Source organism: Cornus florida, unplaced genomic scaffold, assembly GCF_030987335.1.
Source record: "Cornus florida cultivar Cherokee Brave unplaced genomic scaffold, ASM3098733v1 CherokeeBrave_3.0.0_Hap2_Chr10, whole genome shotgun sequence".
NCBI classification, from domain to species: Eukaryota; Viridiplantae; Streptophyta; class Magnoliopsida; order Cornales; family Cornaceae; genus Cornus; species Cornus florida.
This window is the reverse complement of record NW_026775580.1, coordinates 115,744,346-115,763,516: the sequence shown is the minus strand read 5'-3', so window position 1 is coordinate 115,763,516 and position 19,171 is coordinate 115,744,346. Positions and strand designations below refer to the sequence as shown.

The following is a 19,171-nucleotide window of genomic DNA, read 5'->3' as shown; positions in this document are numbered from 1 at the left end:
ATGGAAACTGAAAGCGGGGGGCCTGAACTGAAACAACGGGCGATGGAAACTGAAAGATATGCCCGAACTTGAACAGCGGGCAATGGAAACTGAAAGATATGGGTTTTAATTTTTTGAACAATTTGAAATGATATGCCGATATGGGTTTTGAACTTTTGATTCTTGCAGACATATTTGAAATATATGGGTTTTGAACTTCTGATTCTTGTAGATTTTGCAATTTACAATTGGAGAGAGAGAGAGAGGGGGGGCAAGTTCAGATTCGAGAAAATAGAGATGGAGATTGGAGGTGATTGGGGAGGCTGAGGCCCAGATCTAGGGCAAAAAACTAAAAAAATAGGTATATATATATATATATGAGGTTATATATATATATATGAGGTTATATATATATATATTACGGTTCCGGTTCTTACCGGTTCCCACGGGCTAGAACCGGAACTGGAACCGTATGCCCATGGTTCCTAAATTAGGGACCGGGACCGTGACCGGAACCGGAATCAAAATCGTGAGAATCAAAATCGAAGCTTTGGTTCCGGTTCACTTCTCACGGTTCCACGGTTCTTTTGTGCACCCTTATCTGAAAGAAAGAAATAAAAAAACAAATCTCATATCATCTTAAAGCAAAGCACAATACATTAATCAAACAACAAAGCTCTCACAACTTATACAGTTTTCGAACAAAATCAATGATCCCCAAATAAATAAAACCAAGAAAATATATTGAAAAAGAAAAATCCTCAAAGTCTGATTGCTTCTAAAGCAAACCCTTGATACAATCTCAGCTCAGCTCAGCACGACAATAACGATTGCTACAAAAATACTACTATAACACTAGGCCAACAATCCTGGCTGTCTCCGTGAATTTCCTATCATATCCTGAATGGTCTGTTTCCAGAGCTCGACCGATCCATCTTTGCTTTATTTAATTTTGCCTTCTTAGTTGCAATTTCTTGGAATAGATTTGGCCCAGCAAAGTCATCCTTGGAGCTCCTTATCTTCTTCCTCTTTCCACGGTCATACTCTTCATCCCTGGTTAAATTTGACAATTACGTGTTCAGAGACTGCAATTTATCTATAGTGCACAAACAGTAAAACATCACCCAAAATCAAGCTGGATATCAGCGGGGATATGATAAAGTGGAAGGCTTAACAATGTGCAACACAAGCACATACATGCTCCCATCCTTTTTTATAACCAAAAATTAAAAATTAAAAAAACAAGTACTAAATCCTGCTAAAATGTTGTGCATAAACTTGACAGATGAGACCAAACAGTTCTGCAGCATGAAAATAGCATACAAAATGAGATCTAGCTCAGTTGGTATCAAGGGCTTTGCACAAAGTGGGAGGTCGGGTGTCAAGAATCCTAACAATGATACTCCAAGGTTGGGGATAAGAACTTGAAGTTTTATGCTAATAATCAGGAGGACCAAAAGAAAGAACAAAGAAAAAGATGACAACTCTTTTTCTATAGCTTTACTTTTCCATTTTAGAATAAGGATTATGGAAGCAAATGGGAAAAGCTCTTCAGATCTTTCGACCAATGATATTGGTTTAAGGCAAACAGCCGCAAACTCGGTTCGTGAAAACACAATGTAGAATAGTTTGATCCGGCTTAGGGTTGAGGAAGCACACACAACTTGGAAAAGGATAAAAATTTAATTTGCGAAACAAATACAATGGTTATTGATATTCAGCAATAAATCAAGTCAGTAGGTTTATATTTCCTCACAGCCTTCAACAGAATCCAAATTTTAAGCAACTCTTAACGCTACTGATTCTAAATTTACAGCATGGACTTGCACTTTGAAGTGTGTTCGCAAGAGTGGCATGATACAAAATAAAGAACCTTACTATAACAACCCATTTTTTTTCCAAAAATAATTTCAGAATAAGCATAAAAGGTGAGAATCTAATTGCTTGCTCATACATGCATACCATTTAGATTTATCAATATAATATAATAATAAAATATGCATTTAGCTTTTACAGAGTCACCCATAACTCATGGGTTATCAATATAATATAATATAAAATATGCATTCCACAGCCATTGGCAATGAATGGCCCACCAAATCAATTGTTTTAACATTTAATTAACTAAACCACAGGAAACAATGCATATGGCTTAATATAGATCAACTCACCATTCATCTGCAACGTAACCAATACTGACACTCTTGGGATTACTTGATCCTGTAATCTGACGTGGAGGCAATTCAATCCCATCCCAACAGGTAACTGCAATCAATAATATTAGTCAAAAAGAATGACAATCAAATCAAGCAATTCTATCACATGAATGGCTGATGGCCAGGGTGTATATGCAAGGTTCAAAGTATTCCTGAAGTTTGAGTGCCACAAAATGATCAGTGAAATGGAAAGAAATATCCAATTGATCACTTACCAACTGTCTCCTCTACTCCTCTGGTAAGCATACTCGTAAAAACATTATCTCTTCTGCTGTTGTTTGATCCATTAGTTCCTCTGGCGTCCCACTGGATTCCAACTGAAGCAGAGCTTGAATATTTTTTAGGTTGCTCATCAGTTGCAAGCATATTGCCACAATGACCAACTCTCTTTCTAAATTCTTCATCAACGAGATTCATTGATATATCACCATAACAGTTTGCATCATTCTTTACAACAGCACCATCATCTCTCATATTTGATCTGGACTTCATCTTTTTTCTTCGAGGGGGAGTTGAGCCAGCACGGCATATTGTCCTGGCTTTCTCAGACGTAGATGGGCCAAGATCTGCTGGGAAACAATTTGCATCCAAAAAGTAATTCTGAGAGAGATTCTTGACCTTTAAATGACGCTGTTTGCTTCGTTTATAGCTGTTTTTCTTCCGTAGGCTCAAGGATGCACCAAAAAGGATGTTTGAGCCAAGATGCACGCTCTTAATCTGGCACTTGAGGAGCTTCTTTTTTATTTTTTTGGGGGGCTTGCTGTCAGCAGCTTTCCTGAGTAACAAGATAGCTGTTGTGGTTGGTAAGCTTGACAATTCTACAGCTCCAGTATCCCCCATTCTCTGAACAATATCACCATCCTTTTCACTTCGGGGACCGCTGACGGCACTCTGCTTGGGAAAACCTCCAGTCTTGGGAGCAAAAGTAAAAAAGAGAAACAGAAGGAAGAAAATTGAAGAATTTAAGATTTGGCCAAGAAATTAAAATTGTAGTTCAAGGTATTACAATAATAAAGATACTCACTTGACTATCTTCATTGCCTGTCAAATTTAGTGACCTCACACGGAAAATTTTCTTACTAGGATCCCGCAATGAAGCATTATTATCACTCTGGACAAATAAAAGAGAGAACATGTTATATAAAAGAAAAAGGGAAGTGCAATTTACACCCCAGGCAGAAACGAAGATACTGGAGCCTCGTCCTGAACTTAAATAATCTGGTTACCTTCTGACACTGGGTCTCATCTGTGATACAGATATCTCCAGCAGATAAATATGTGCCATTGCAGTTACTTGGTATAGCAACCGAGCCACTTAGATCTTTCTTGGTACTTCTGTCTTCATTGCTGTTGGGAGGCATGGCAACTGCGTCCGTCAAATCTCTCTTTGTATAAGGGTTATGGTGGCCACTGTAGTTGGGTGGTGAGGCAACAGAATTATTCAGATCTTTCTTTGTGCTTGTTTCATGATTGCTGTCACTAACTTCACCAGCAGCTGTTGTGATCATCGCTTTATCAAGTTTAGTTGAAGATTCTAATGAAGTGTCCTTGTTGCATTCTGCCATCATCGGGCCATTAATTTTTTGAGCAGATGCTTCTTTCTCCATGGTCACTTTTGCTGCACATGCATTTAGTGCACCCCTTTGGTCTACGGCAGCAGAAGAAACTGCACCGTTTAACTTTTTCTCAATTGGAATGTTATGAATCATTTCCTTCAAATTCTTGCTCGAACTTGAATGTGCTTTATTTCCCATCGCATTCATGGGCAAGTTATCTTTTTTGACAATATTGAAAGGCTTCTTTGGAGCAAAAATTTTCCTATCTCGGAAATAGAACAACATGTAGGCCTTCTGCTCCAAAACCTTCCTCTCATTAACTTGGACAACCTGTTTTGTATCATATTAGATAAATCCGTAAGGGAAGTAATTCCTCAAAAGAATCAATACTGACCACAAATTAAAAGGAAAAATAACCTCACTTTAAAACAATTCAACCAGACCAAGACCCAACCAAATATATGAACAATAATTAAAATCTTCAACATATATAAAGAACATGCTATCCAATATAAGAAATACAAAACCCCAAGGGGTTGGTTCAAGTGGATAAGAACTTGGCCCTGGTGCCTCATGAAGCATTAGGTTTAAGGTTTGAATCTTCTTGGGCGCAAACAATTCCTTGAAGAGGAGGGAGAGGGGGTGTTTGAGTACCAACTAGGAAAAAAAAATATATATATATATATAAATATAAGAAATACAAGGAACGACAAATCATATAATTATGGTTTATTAGGGTTAGTATACCCCAACCTATAGTGCTAAACTCGAAACACTCGATTATCAAATCCCCTTCAATTCGAGCTTTTCGAACCGCAGTCTCATAGAGCTCGTTGAGATAAATATTTTCCGTTCTTGGACCCTTGACAAATTCCCTCTTCTTAGCCTTGAATTTGAGAGGCTAGGGTTCTCTTTTCTTTTCTGTTTTCACGCTTTACTGGGTTTGGTCTCTTTGAGTACAGGGTAAGCCCCAAAAACACACTTTCTTTTTTTTTTCCTAGGTGTAATATTGTGATATGAGTTGACATTGTGATTTTTTTTTAGAAAGGTTATCCTTAGTTTCCTTGTAGCAATAAACAACTCAGCAATCCTTATTCAACCACAACGTGGTTGCTAGAAGAATACTAATTTTCCATTCTTGGCACTATCTACAACACTATCTCGGTCAAATTGTTGGTATTAAATAGATAGGTGTAATTTCTTCTTTATTTTTTCAATCTCATAACCATTACATATTACATGAACATTAGCACCAGGTAATCTAACCATTAGAACTGTGTTGTTCAATCTCATAACCAATACATATTACAATAAAATTAGCACCAGGTAATCTAATCATTAGAAATATGTTCACATAGAATAGATATACATATATATATATGAATGCACAAGTGTAACTGTATATGGAAACATGATTACCTAAGGACAAAGGTATCTGACTTCAATAGCATCACATGTACTTAAGTCATCTAGCCTTGATACTTTACACTTTCTACCTAATGAACCTGCTTTCCTATGTAATTAAATTTCTAAACATTGATTCACCACTCAACTGAATATACAAATTAATTAAAATAAACATTAATGAAATCATAATAACAAATAAGCGACTGAACTAAAATAAAGGGTATGACACGGACAGTCATGAGGACCGCGCCGGGGGGGGGGGGGGGGGGGGGGGGGGGGGGGGGGGGGGTTCATATTTTGGTATCAAACTCACTACAAATAAAGGCCTATAACTAAAGGGCTTTGAAAATTTTTGGGGGTACCGTGGGCCCCCACCCCCCCCCCAAAAAAAAAAAGAACAAGTCCATAGAGTATTTTATTGGCCTCCAACCCCAAGCCTGTAAAATATATCAACTTGGGCCCTTTAACCCAGTTGAAACAATCCCAAATCTGAATAAAAAATTTAAGCCCGTTATAGTATATTAATACACCACATAAGTTAATAGGAACGGAAGATTCGGGGTCCACCCCTGAATCCTAGCTAGAAACAATATGAACAAGGATCAAAGTGTTCAACCTTTTTATCTTTAAGAAAAATTGACATCGTACACATGATCACCACAAGTCATGCATACAATAACTGTTTTTTCACATAGGACAGAAAATAATTTTAATAGTAAACTATGTGGCAGGTAGCACTAAAATAATAAACGATTCCACAACGATAACTGATCCCGATAAATTACACCCCATACAGCCCCGCATCTGTTACACCAAGTCCACATCAACAACCGAGTCTTCAAACTTCCAAATTAGTGATGAATCAAGGCAGCTAAGTACGAAGTAACATTGAAGCCTATGATCCCTACAGACCATATTTGGAGGAAACGTGAAATTTTTGGATTCTAAAGATCTCAAAAAGGCAACAGCATAATATGGGGTCTAATAAAGTAATCCATATAACAAGTGAACTAACTATGGAACAAGTAAATGCACATTGGGTTAACCACATATTGCTCAACATGGTAGTCTATTGTCTTTCCAACCCATATATGGAAGCAATATGGCAGTTTAAACCCACCAGGTTATATGTCAAGGCAACACGATAATTAAGGTTCTAGCGATCAGAAAAAAATAAGTGAAAATGGGAAGAGAAAATCTACTATCCTTTGGTCTATATAGCATTTTAAGGGATAAGTACAGCAATCGTGATATCATTATAAAAAGAGACGTCACAAAAAGCTTAGCCCTCACCAAAAATGCTGATACAAATTTGAAGTACTGCCACTCACTCAAATATTGAAATGGCTTCGCATTATTTCTTGGACTAGCCACAAAGTTTCAACACTACACTACATATTGTATAGTTTGCTAATGCTCTGGTCACAGTCCCATGCACACCATAGTTGTATTTTAGCTCAATGGAAGCTTTATATAATAGCCAATTTTAGAGCCCGGCATTATATCTAAAACCCTAGGGGACTTGATGTAGGCACGGGACACTACAAGAGTTATCAAAATGTCAAAACTTGTGGGGAATTTAAAGTACCGGGTCTGAATGAGATCCTAATGGATCTTCTGAACAGACAATTGAAAAACCATAATACGTATTACATAAAATAAAAATAGAAATTCTCTTCAAAGACGATTAAAAAAAAAAAATTTATTGATCAAAAATGGACTAGAAGGTGTGCACAAACAACTCCTGGAAAAAACCCATGGATAATGATAGAATAAAAAGAAAATGAGGTTAATTTTAATACCTTATTGTCATCAAGGTAGTACCACATGCCACTTGATGTACGAACAAAGCAGTAATAGTGACCAGAATGGGTACTCCAACCAGCATGAACCAAAACACCATAAAGAGTGTACTTAAGATCTCCATCCTGCCATTTATGAGATAATGAGAAAAATAATAACCATCGTAATCAGAAGTGGAAACACATAGAAAATTTTTAAATAACACCGTAAATCTACCAGGTATATAAGAGACAGAGTTGTCAGACTCTTGCAATATCCTTATAATATTTTAACCACTAGGCTAATTGCAAGAATCTGACAGAATCTGATTTATTAGCAATTTTTAGTAGTACAGAATGACAATATATTAGGCTCAGTTCTCAGCCTAATAAATCTACCATCTGAGATTCAGCATACAACCACCATACAATATGCTTGTGAACCCCTAATTACATTACTTGACATACAATTAACAAAATTGGTAGCAATGATTTACCTTTCCTTTTGACAATGATTAATGCATTCCCTATTGGAAACTTTGGAATTGTAATATGCTCGACAGATTATACATAGATCTGAAAAAATAAGGATAAACAATATGCAAAATGACGAGGAAAATTGTTATGGAAACTTGAGAAAAACAACAAAAAGAATACAGATGTAAGTGCCTAGAAAAGCCTAATAAGGTGAAAACTATTAACTATTCCACTCAGACCTCGGTGTTCCCCATTTGATTCCCCTTACCCTCATTTAAAATATAAAAAATAAAAAATAGAAGTAGTGATGAAACTAAAAAATAACTTCTCAGGTCATTTTTCCGTTTAAGAAGCTATACATTTCTCAAATAGTTTTCCCCTGGCAGCAATTAAACAGTGAATTCAACCACTCTTAATTAAAGTCAAAAACAGAATATCCAGCACAAATTCAATGAAGATATGGAACTTGAGTGAAAGTGGTACATCTCGACTAAAATTTCAATTTTGTTTGTAACAGAAATTCTAAATTTTAAAATCTTTTATGCTTTAAAAAATAGGGTCGCACAGTCAACCTATATGTTCTAGTAGAAATGAAGCTGGCATTAGTAAAAATTCAACTTACATAAGGACCAGTGACAAAAGGTTTTAGGTCAAATGTGGGACCAAACTCAACTTTTTTGTCGATCTTCTGTCCAGGTACATATGAACCAAACCGCTTTAGGTGGATAGCAAGAACATAAGGTGCCTCGTAAACTGTAAGCTGTTTGATTGCCTTCACTTTCTGCTTGCACTTCTGGCACTGGTACTGCCTCTCCCCTCCGTCTAACTGTTCTTTGGCGGTGAAGTGCGCAAGTGCCTTATACAATGAATCCACCTTGGCAATTTCAAGGCTTAAATCTAAAAATGGATCGAACTTGTTGGAGCAGAAGGAACATTGCATGCATTTCACCTTTAAAAAAATTGTGGGGAACCATAAGAAGTGAAAGGTTTTTTTTTTATAAGTCAGAAGTGAAAGGTTTGGGAATCGGATCCTAGGAAATTTCAAAGTACTGCAAGGAAATCCATTGCAGAACTCCAAAGTTATTCTCAAATAACTTCTAAATTCTGAGTCATTGCCAAAGGCAACATATATCACAGGCAAGAAATAGTTACCTGACTACAGAGTCTACCACCAAAGATCTTGTGCACCAGACTTTTCTTGTAAGCACCTGGTGATTCGCTTGGCACTCCTGAAGGCAAGGAACATTTGTGCATCGACTCCAGCAAATTTACCATATACTCATGAGCATCCTCTTGTCTAGCATTTCGGAAGTTCCGGGATATGCCTAATTATATAGTCAAGAATTCCAAACTCTACCATAAAAATAAGAAAATGCCCTGCATAATATATATATATATGTACAAATATATATATATATATATATATATATATATATAATATACTAAACTTAACCATTGATTCTTAGTGGATCTTTAATCCATGACAAAAGAAAAAAATAATAATAATTTATTCCTAAAATAAGCAGACTTAGTAGGGAATGGCTACTTGCACTGCCCAATATGCGAAAAATTGCAAATATGCAAGGGTAAAACACACTGACCTCACATGAGGTTTAGTGAAATTACACATTGAAAATTTTAAAGGAAAAAAAAAATTGCACTATCGTGCTTCAACTTAGCATGTGAAATGTCCTTTATACCCTTCATATTTTAATGTTATTGCAATACAAAATGACAATTTTGCCCCATCATAATTTTATTCCCCCCTCCCCTCCTTTCTCTATTATTACCTTTCTGCATTCTCCATCTCCTCTTCACCTCCCACCGATGCCACTCCTCCCACAACTTCCATCACCATCTCTGCAGCCACGACCTTCTATTTTCTCTCTTCTCCACCTCTTACCACAACTGCCACCTCACCATTACCTCCCCCCAACCCAAAAAAAAAAAAAAGAAGCCATCACCCCCTCCTTGCACCACATCTACCATCCACAGTATTTTGTCACCCGATACCTTCTTCCTCTCTAAATCTATAGCATCAAATCAGTTCATATCCTCTTTGTCTAATCTTACCAGTAACAACCAGTCAATCTCCATCCATAATCTCCACCACTACAAACTAAATTTTAATCACAAAAAAACTAACCTATTACCAAATTCAAACAATGCAAATAATAATTATCAATCCATTATTCACTTTTTAAAAATTGTAAACAAATAAATAAATATTATTTTAAATTGAATATTTACATATTTAAATGAAATGTAATTAATCGGAAAATTAAATATAAATTAAGGTTTCATATCTTTACATTTTTTAAATGTAAACATATAAATTCAATGAAATATATTTTTGTACAAGTAATAGTACTTTTTGGTAATTTCATAGCATTTTAGGGGTAACAATGTCCTTCTGGATAGGTTGAATGCCATTTTGGTATGTTGGAACTCGAGCATTTTGGGCAGAGGTGGTCGTTATCACATCCAAAGTTCATGGGAATAAAGTGCTACTTTTTCAGAATTTCATGCCGAGTATAATTTCACTTAACCTCATGGGAGGTCAGTGTATTTTATCCAACATAAAGATATTTGCGCAGGAGAGGCAGTTCGTATATTTGGCCATTACATTAGTTTCATTGCAATAAAAGAAGAAAAGGAAAAAATAATAATAATAATAAGTAAAAGAAAAGGATGTTGAAAAATGGCAGGGTAGGGATAGCGGTAGGGGAAATGGTGAATTTTGACAGTGGTATCAAAACTTGAGAACTCAGGATCCACCACCATGTTAACAAAATCCCTTTTCTACAAACCTCCCCCCTTTTAAAATCATAGAAGAAATAATAAAAGATTCCCATAGATAAAGTAAACAGTTAAAAAAGAAAAACTATAGAGAATCTTTAACTGAAAATTAAGAAAATGGTTCACCATAAACATTAAAAGGATACACCGCAAGTTGGAAACAAGGTCCTTAGGTGCTAGGATTCTCCCAGTTGCTTGTAGAGCACGGCTAACATGTTTCTGGATGGCACATAAGGCACAAAACCCAGCAGCGCGACCTTCAAGAATCAATTTTGAAAAGAAAAAAAAAAATTATAATGAAGAAAAACACCAACACAAATAGAACTTCTAAAATTAGGGACTGGCATAGAGGGAATCAAAAGAACATAAATGCATATAAATATAGTTATATATATACATATATATATTTATATTTATAATTGTAGCCTCACTAGAAACTTCACTCTTACATACTATGGAATTTTCAAACACTCCCTATGTGGGGTACAAGAAACTAGAAGCAGAGTGTCAGTGATAGTTAGTCCCATTTCGAAAAAATCCTTAGCCTCTTTATAAATATAATAGATCACTTATCCTCGTTGGGCAGTTAAATGAAACGGAGCAAGAGAAAAATAGGCACTAAATTGAGTATGTTTTGAATTTAAATAAGTAGATCAAGATTATTTCTACAGTTTTTCCTTCCAATTGCACACAGCATAGCCACACACACACGCACACACTGAGAGTAAGAAAGAGGCTCACAAGAAATTTGATGCTTCCCGCTTTGTAGATATGCAGCTAAAGGTTCTGTGTAAGTAAGACATTGTAGTACTGAATTGAGAAAACAAGTATTGCCAAGATTTTCCAAACCAGCACCCTGCAAATAATTTATACCGTCATCATGTATAATACAGTGTTATCAAAGGCCCAAGGTGCACTAAAGCGCTAGAGGTCCTTTGGAGTCACAGGCGACCGAGGCGTGCGCCTGAGTGAAGCGAGGCACACAATTGAAAAATTAAATTACTATTAAAGCATATTCATATTCCATATTAAAGGCGCAAATGTTGTCAAAGGCGCACTTGGGCACACAACAGTGTTGCGCCTGTATGAGCCTGGAGCCTGGACGCGCGCCTTTAACAACATTGAGATAACCTCAACAGTGCAAATAATTTAAGCAACCTGATAAACTCAGATGGAATAAAAAATTTCCACAATTTAAACAAAAAATATAATAAAGTAAGAAAAAAACATACAATGTCAAATTAATCAAATTCATAATACAAAATTCAAGTGGATAACTCTCAATCCACATCAGATTTGGCACAGATTTTAAACCCATTAAATATCAAAAGCGCCATTTGGAAAGAAACCAAATTGAAAACACCAAATAACAAGAAAGCATCTAGGACTTAATCTGAAAATCAAAACGAAAGAGAATGGACAAAAATGACCAGCAAATTAGAGCTTTTGATAACTAGCCATTTACCAATTAAATTACATTGAGCATTGGTAAAACATTAAATAAGGAATATTATAAAACAAATATATATATAAAAAAAAAAAATTAAAATAAAAAATAAAAAACCCCTAAACAGAAGGGGAATCCAACTTTGATAAGAAAATTGGGTGGGGGGAAATGTGGACTGAAATTCCAAAACAGTCGCAACATCAAAGCAACCAACAAATTAGAGAACTTGATAACTTGCCATTTACCAATGAAATTATATGGAGCACTTGCAAAAAAAAAAATAGACTTTGATAACCAAAAAAAAAAAAAATGTGAAAAGAAATTGAACAACAAAGAACACAACATCAAGGCACCACAATACAACTCAAGAGACATATAAATTATAAGGGAACAAACTCTAATAAAATATAAATAAGTAAATAAGAACTACAAAATAACATTGAGCTTATAACATCAAGAAACTCAATAAAAAAACAATAAAATGATGGAAATTAGACTCTTTTAGGAAGCAAAACAAAGCAACAACTGATCTTCAGAAAAGTTAGAAGTAAATTGGATTGAACAAGAAATAAATCATGAGACGTCCACCAAAAACAATCCACAAAAACAATATAAATGAATTGCTTTTTATCTTCTATAGAGACTCATTCTTGATCCATCCACACTTAAGAGGCTCTACTACAACCAGAGAACACAACACATCCAATATTTACTTGTGAAGGGCCACTTCAACCTTATAGAGATAAATCTTCTCTATTAACCGACAAAAAGCTCATCTCAATGCAACTATGTGAGCTCTAGGGAGAATTATCTTCTATGCATCTCCTGTGCTAGGATTAACCTTCATGTGGTGCAGTGTTAAACAACTACTAGCATATGAATTACAATTGTTCGTATTTGATAATCTATGCATAGCGTTTTTATGTGGAATCTACCTCCTGGCACTAGAGAATGAAAATTGAGAACTTCAAATACATACAATGCAGACTCAAATTACACAATGTCCATCGAACAATAGAGAAAGAATACCAATAGGAACCCCACATCAAACTCAACTCAAAAGATGAAATAATTCAGTGAAATCTTCAAAGGCATTTGAAACTGACCCATAATGACAGAACTCACTAATTAAAAAAGTAAATCTCAAAATTCAAACTCAACTAAAACATTAGGAATATTTTTCCGGCTCTCTTCTCTATAGTTGATGGAGTTGTTAACTTGTTTCGGAGACCCAATTTACAGATCCTTAAATAATGAGCATTTAAAGCAATGGGTGCTTTCTGCAAAAGGCTTTATGGTGCTTCTACTTTCAAAGGAAGCACATACTCATACTCCTTGAGATGGTAGTTCAACAGACCTGGCACACTCGGGGTGAGGTCTTTTCATGATAGCTTTACAGAGAGGATGGATCCTGGCTCCCATGGAAGAGTGATCGCTTTCTCGGCAACAACTTCACCTGGATCCTCTCTTGTGCCGAAGCAACAACTCTAGATCGCTTTCACAGCAACAATTTCACATTGCTTATGCAACTACCTTAGACCGTTTACAAAACTTTAAATCACTGATTCGTACGTATTGCGTTGTATAAGACAGATGCATGTAACCAATGTATTACTGTTAAAAACGCCCAGTTAATGATTAATGGACAAAATCAAAAAACAATGCAACAAAAAAAGGTAAATCTTCAAAAAAAAATATTTATATATACTGAGCACAAAGTGCAAAACACCAAATAAAAAACCAGAAAATGCAAATAATCAAACTCAACCAAAAGGAGAAAAACCACAATAAAATCCTTGAAACATTAAACCAACCAAAATTAAACAAGCATATATGGAGAACGGCTGTTATACCAACCCAAAGAAAAACAAAAACACTTTAAGAAAGGAAATGGCAAAAAAAAAAAAAAAGAAAGCTGAAAAATGAAATTTCAAGAAACACGGGGCATACACCCAAAAAATCCACCGAGTGAAAGAGACGCTCAAAACTACAAGGGTTGTAATGTAGTGATATCTCCTCAACCTCCCAAAGTGAGAGAGGTGGAACCCGGATCCTCTACTCTGCCAAGGCATCAACTTTACATCGCTTTCTCAGTAACAACTTCACCTGGATCCTCTCTTGTGCCAACGCAACAACTCTTAATCGCTTACAAAACAACTCTACATCACTGATTTGTAGCATAAGACAGATGTGTGTAACTAATGTATTGTGTTGTGTAACAGACGCATGTAACCAATGTATTGCTTTATGTAAGCGGTACATGACACAAATACTGGATCCCAACACAGGAGGTGATTCGGTGAGTATTCAAGTCCGCATAGGACAAATGGGCTGTGTGTCTGAGTTTCTTGCCCAAAAAAAAAAAACAAAAAACGAAAACCTCAAAACTTATAAAATCGTCAAAGACATTGAGAAGCAAGAAAGGCGTGTAGTACAGTTCCACTATTCCTGAAAAAAAACACTTCAACACCATCCAGTAAACTAAACGCAGAAACCCAAAAAAAATCAAATTTACAAGCATAAATTGCATAAACAAATTTAAAAATAGCTAAAAAACGCCTACAGTGAGCATACTCGGCATAGAGTAACTGAATGCAGAAATTATTTATATATACAAGTCAAAAACCAAATGAATTTAAATAAATATGCATTGTTAATAAATAAATAAATAATAATAATTTGAATACTGCCCACTTAATAACTTACAATTCTCCTGAAAGTAATCCGGAAACTGAGTTCGGGATCCAACCCAGTTTCAGAAAACTCAAACCCATCTGATTTCTTCCCTGCCAAGGCCGATGGATCACCACCCTGGTTTTGCCCAGGTCTCTGGGGTTCGGAGCTTGGGTTCAGACTCTCCAACCGAAAATCTCCGCCGCCATTACTAAACCCAGTGAATGGGTTCCTAGCTCGATGGAACTCAATTCGTCTATGGAACAGAGATCCGTTTGAGGACGGAGAATCCAAAAATCCATCTGGCTGTGTATTGGATTCTGATGCAGTGATCAAAGTATCAGCCATGTAAGAGGTCACTGAAATTGGGTCGAGAGGTCTTCAGATTTTGTATGAAAACCCTCCCTCTCTCCCTATGCAAAAAATTCTCTTTTTATAAGCTTCTGCATCTATTCTCGCTGTCTCTCTGAAACCAGAGACACGGTTTCGGCTTCTGCAAAAAGAAAAAGAGAGCCATTGCAAAACACTATTAAAACCCTACAAATGGAAGAGCAATGCTATTTAGCACGACAAATAAACAAACCGACTCTTTACCGAGGGTACGCGTTCGTCCATGTGAGAAGTGGATCGGGTAAAATGCAAAAAAATCATCTTAAACTATTGGGGTTTTTCAAAAAGCCACGCAAAATAGTACATTTTCATGCCAAATGGATTATATTTCCATGCCAAATCGACAGCTATAGTGTCGAAATTCAAAGTATTATTTTTTTGATATAACAATCATTCTTTATTTTTATTTTAGTAACCTTTAACAATTTCAAAATATAAGAGGTGAGGAAAAAAATAAATAAATACGAGAGGTATTTTAAGAGAATTCATTGAAGTGTTTATTTTCATCCACTTATTATATTTTAAGTTTGAGAAGCCATTTAAAAACTGCTATATTTGATAATACAGAATCTCAAATATATGAGACTTTTGAGAACCCAAGCATCTCCAATGCAAAATGTTATATTTTCATATCAAATCTATATTTTTAAAATACTCTGTCAAAATATTATATTTTAATAATTCTGCTCCAATGGTACATTTCATCCAAAATGATATATTTAAATTAAAACTAACAAGAAAAGTATAAAATTATGAAAGATCTTTTGATAGCTTATTGGAATGTTCTCAAAATATAAAAGATCTTTTGAAAGCCTGTTGGGGTGTTCTCAAAATATAAGAAGTCTTTTGAGAGTCCATTAAAGTGTCTTATTTTCATCCCCTTACCATATTTTGAGTCTCAAAGAAATGGGAGATGCTCTCGAGTACCTTATTTTTATCCGCATGTTATATTCTGATTTGAATCTAAGAGTCCATTTGAGCTGCTCTTAGAAACTAAAAAAAATAAAAAAAAAAAAACCTTAAATTATGAATTGTTGCAATTTGCCCCATGTCACCGGAAAAGGAAAAGATAATTTTACCCTTAGCATAAAATCTCACCGGTTTTTATCTTCTTCATGTGTGAACATGTACACAGACCAAACCGGCGGTCAATCGCCACCACCTCCCCACTTCCACCACACGCACCATCACCGCCCATGAAACCCAGTGAAACCCAATCAGAACCACAAACTCACTTCTACCACCACGCTACCTCACTGAATGTAGCACACAAATTCACTGCCACCATCCAAACCCACTCCAATCAGACCCAAAGCAATACAAATTCAAATAATTGATGCTGAACCAATTTGTGAAACCAATTGAACCACAAAACCCACTCCCGCCATCACCGCCACGTGGAAGCCCGCAGACCATATGTGGTTATGCTCATAACTTGGATGGTTGTTTTGATCATCATTGACCCCAAACCAAAACCACGAAGCACCCAATTAACACGACCACTTATGTCTAATTGAAGACTAGAAACTCCATTGTTGAAGACTTCGCATATGGCCGGAACTCCATTGTTGAAAGCCCATAGCCGAGAGCTGATATCGAACCACACAAACCACTGCTACCAGCCCACCCCGCCACCACCATCGCCGCCACCTCACCAAGGTCACAACGAATACGCCCCGACGGGAGTGACACAAATTATTCAAGCACGAACCAAATTTAAGGAGCTATTTCCAACAGGAACCAATATCGAGAGGAGTGCGGTTGATTTTTGCCTTCAATTTTGCAATTTTATCCAAACGGGTTAGGGTTTCTACAACTGTGGAGTTGGGTAAGTATAAGGAGCTGTTTGTCTCTGACAATTACTTAAGGGTAATTTAGTCTTTTAAATTTTGTAATGGCATTATTGTCCAATAATTCTCACGTGAGAAAGACGTGCTATTTTAACCGACATAAAGCGGTGACCCGGACAATTTGCAACAAATTTCAGTAGTTTAGGGGTTTAATTGTAACTTTTGTAGTTTATGAAGTTTTTTGCAGATTTACTAATAGTTGAGGGGAATTTATTGCATTTTATCCTAATACTCCTTAATGATGCAACACACTTCTAGATACGAGCTAAAGAATTGTAAAAATGATGCAAAGAAATAAAGGGATATCAAATACTTATGAATTTTGGGCGAAATCGAATAAATTTTGCCCGTCTTAGCTTTTTTAGATTGTGATTTTTTTGCCCTAATTATTTCAGATCGTGATTTTTGAGCTTTAGGGCTTTTTGGCTATAAATATGTGTGAAAGAATTGAGAGTGAAGTGAGAAAGTGAACAATTATTGATTATGGTTATAAATTTGTGAGAAATTTGGAAAAACAAGCAAGATGGAGAGTCGGGGATGGAGTGAATTGATTAGATATTGTGGATGCACATACACAGCCACGAAACTCAAATTCTAAGGCCTTATTTGGTAATATTTTGGGTGTGTTTGGTTTGTTATTATGGAAACAGATTTTTATTCTCAAACAATTAAAAATTATCTTTAAAAAATTCTATTTCTGAAAACTCAGTTATTGAAATACATATTTTCAGATACTATAAAAGATTATTATGTGATAACAATTTTTTGGTTGTTGAGTTCTTAAAAATTATTTTCAGAGTTACAAACCAAGCAAATTCATAAATATTTTTATGTTTTATTGCCATTTTTAAAATTTATTAACCGCAACAAAAAGTCATTTCATAAACTTTCCAAAACTGTTGTCAATTTGTTTAAAAATTTCACTACTCCAAAATGAAGCTTTGATTTTATATTTTGGATTTTTGGGATACTAACAGAATATAAACCAATATGGTGAATTTGTCAAGGACTCTCTCGCTCTCAACCGTCCCCTCCTTCGAAAAATAAATAATAAAAAATTAATTTCCAAAAAAAAGCTCTCTCAATCCTCACATCATAATTCATATAAAACCAGATCAAGTTTTATTATTATTTTATTTTTTCTTAGAGTTGTCTTATAATCGGAACCATTTCCTTCTTCTTTTTCATTTCATTTTTTTTTTTTAAGTAGATTTCTTACTTTATTTTGTTCTTATTTGGAAAGACATTTTTTTTTCTTGGTTCGATCTAGATGGTTGTTCTTACCCAGAGACAAGCCTTCGGGTCGAAACAAAGAAATGGTGTCTTTGCATTTTTTTCTAAATAAACTATTATTTAAGTTCTTTTACAATAAAATTGTTGAGGGGATAATATCACTTACCTCTTTTGAGGTTAGGCGCAATTACAGGTAATACTTCTTACATTTCAAAAATTACACCGTCCTCCTTCAAGGTTTGTTCCGTTATAAGACTCATAACACTTTACCCCTTCGATAAAAGTTAACGTCAGTCAATGATAATTTTTTATGGCATCGGGAATTTTTAACCCTGTAATACCACATTTGCTTTACTATATTTGCAAAGACATTTTAACCCTTACTTTTGTATTAAAATAACCTATATACTCTAGAGGAAAAAAATAATAATAATACAAATACTGTGTAGTATATAAATATTTGTAACTATACTGTTTAGGGTTTTTGATGAAGAATTTTTGAAATATTGATCAGAAAAGAAATATGTTATCTGAATCAGATTCTGTAATGACCCGGATTTTTCAGATAAATTTTTCCCGTTATCTTTTCCCTTCTGAGTTTGGTTTCTTGTCGATTAGTATTGTCTACAATGCTCTGGAGTGATTTTCGAGACTCTTTTCTGTGGATTGACAACTTCCTTTGAGGATCGAGTCATTCCCACATTTTTCGTTTTTCGACACTATTCACTTTTTGTCTTTTTCCCTATTCCGTCTTTTCTTCATTTGTCACTCTGTTTGCGTAACCACACTTCTTGTGTTCGGAGTTGGTTTCTGACTTCACGTATCTTCATTCCCAATGATTTCTATGAGATACGTATCTTTACTTTCATGAGAAAGTACTCCGGTTGCTCTCGGTGTCCATAGGGGCATAAATGCAAAGTTCTTTGGAAACTTTTTCTTTTCTTGGGGTGTTTTTTCATAAATATCTTTTGAAGATATTTTATTTCAAGGGTATCTAAGAAAATATCTTTTGGAAGATATTTTCATTCTGGGGCAGTTTCGCAGTTTTCACTTTTTGGAGGGGTCATTGTGCAATTAATGAAAGTTATTGCTCAATGCCTTGTTTTGAGCCTGGATCCTCGTATGAGATTCATTTTCACATTTCGTCGAGTCGTGGACTATTAGAATTTCCTCCTGGACGATGTTTTCCAGTTTCAGGATTTCTGGCCCCAGTTTGCACCAAACTTGTTTTGGGCATAACTCTCTGCTCGGGACTCAATTTTCGACGCCGTTTCTTCTGTTATTCATATTTTCTCATTTGGAATCTTTTTCATTCACAGAGTTTTGCCGTTTGAGCACGTCTGCTCAGATTTCACTTTTCCGG

The 19,171-nt window shown here is 35.5% G+C and overlaps 1 protein-coding gene across 1 annotated transcript; it reads right to left on the bottom strand.

Annotated features, from left to right (window-relative positions):
• Positions 1–594: 594 nt before the first annotated feature.
• Positions 595–14,898, bottom strand: LOC132277774 (ubiquitin carboxyl-terminal hydrolase 23). Its single transcript, XM_059779623.1, has 11 exons — positions 14,369–14,898; positions 10,957–11,071; positions 10,362–10,472; positions 8,569–8,741; positions 8,039–8,365; positions 6,961–7,086; positions 3,422–4,081; positions 3,220–3,306; positions 2,411–3,107; positions 2,151–2,244; positions 595–1,032 (listed from the first exon to the last, which is right to left on the bottom strand). Exons 1-11 carry the CDS (start codon positions 14,681–14,683, stop codon positions 873–875), a joined length of 2,865 nt encoding a protein of 954 aa, XP_059635606.1. The 5' UTR covers positions 14,684–14,898; the 3' UTR covers positions 595–872.
• Between the last annotated feature and the right edge of the window lie 4,273 nt (positions 14,899–19,171).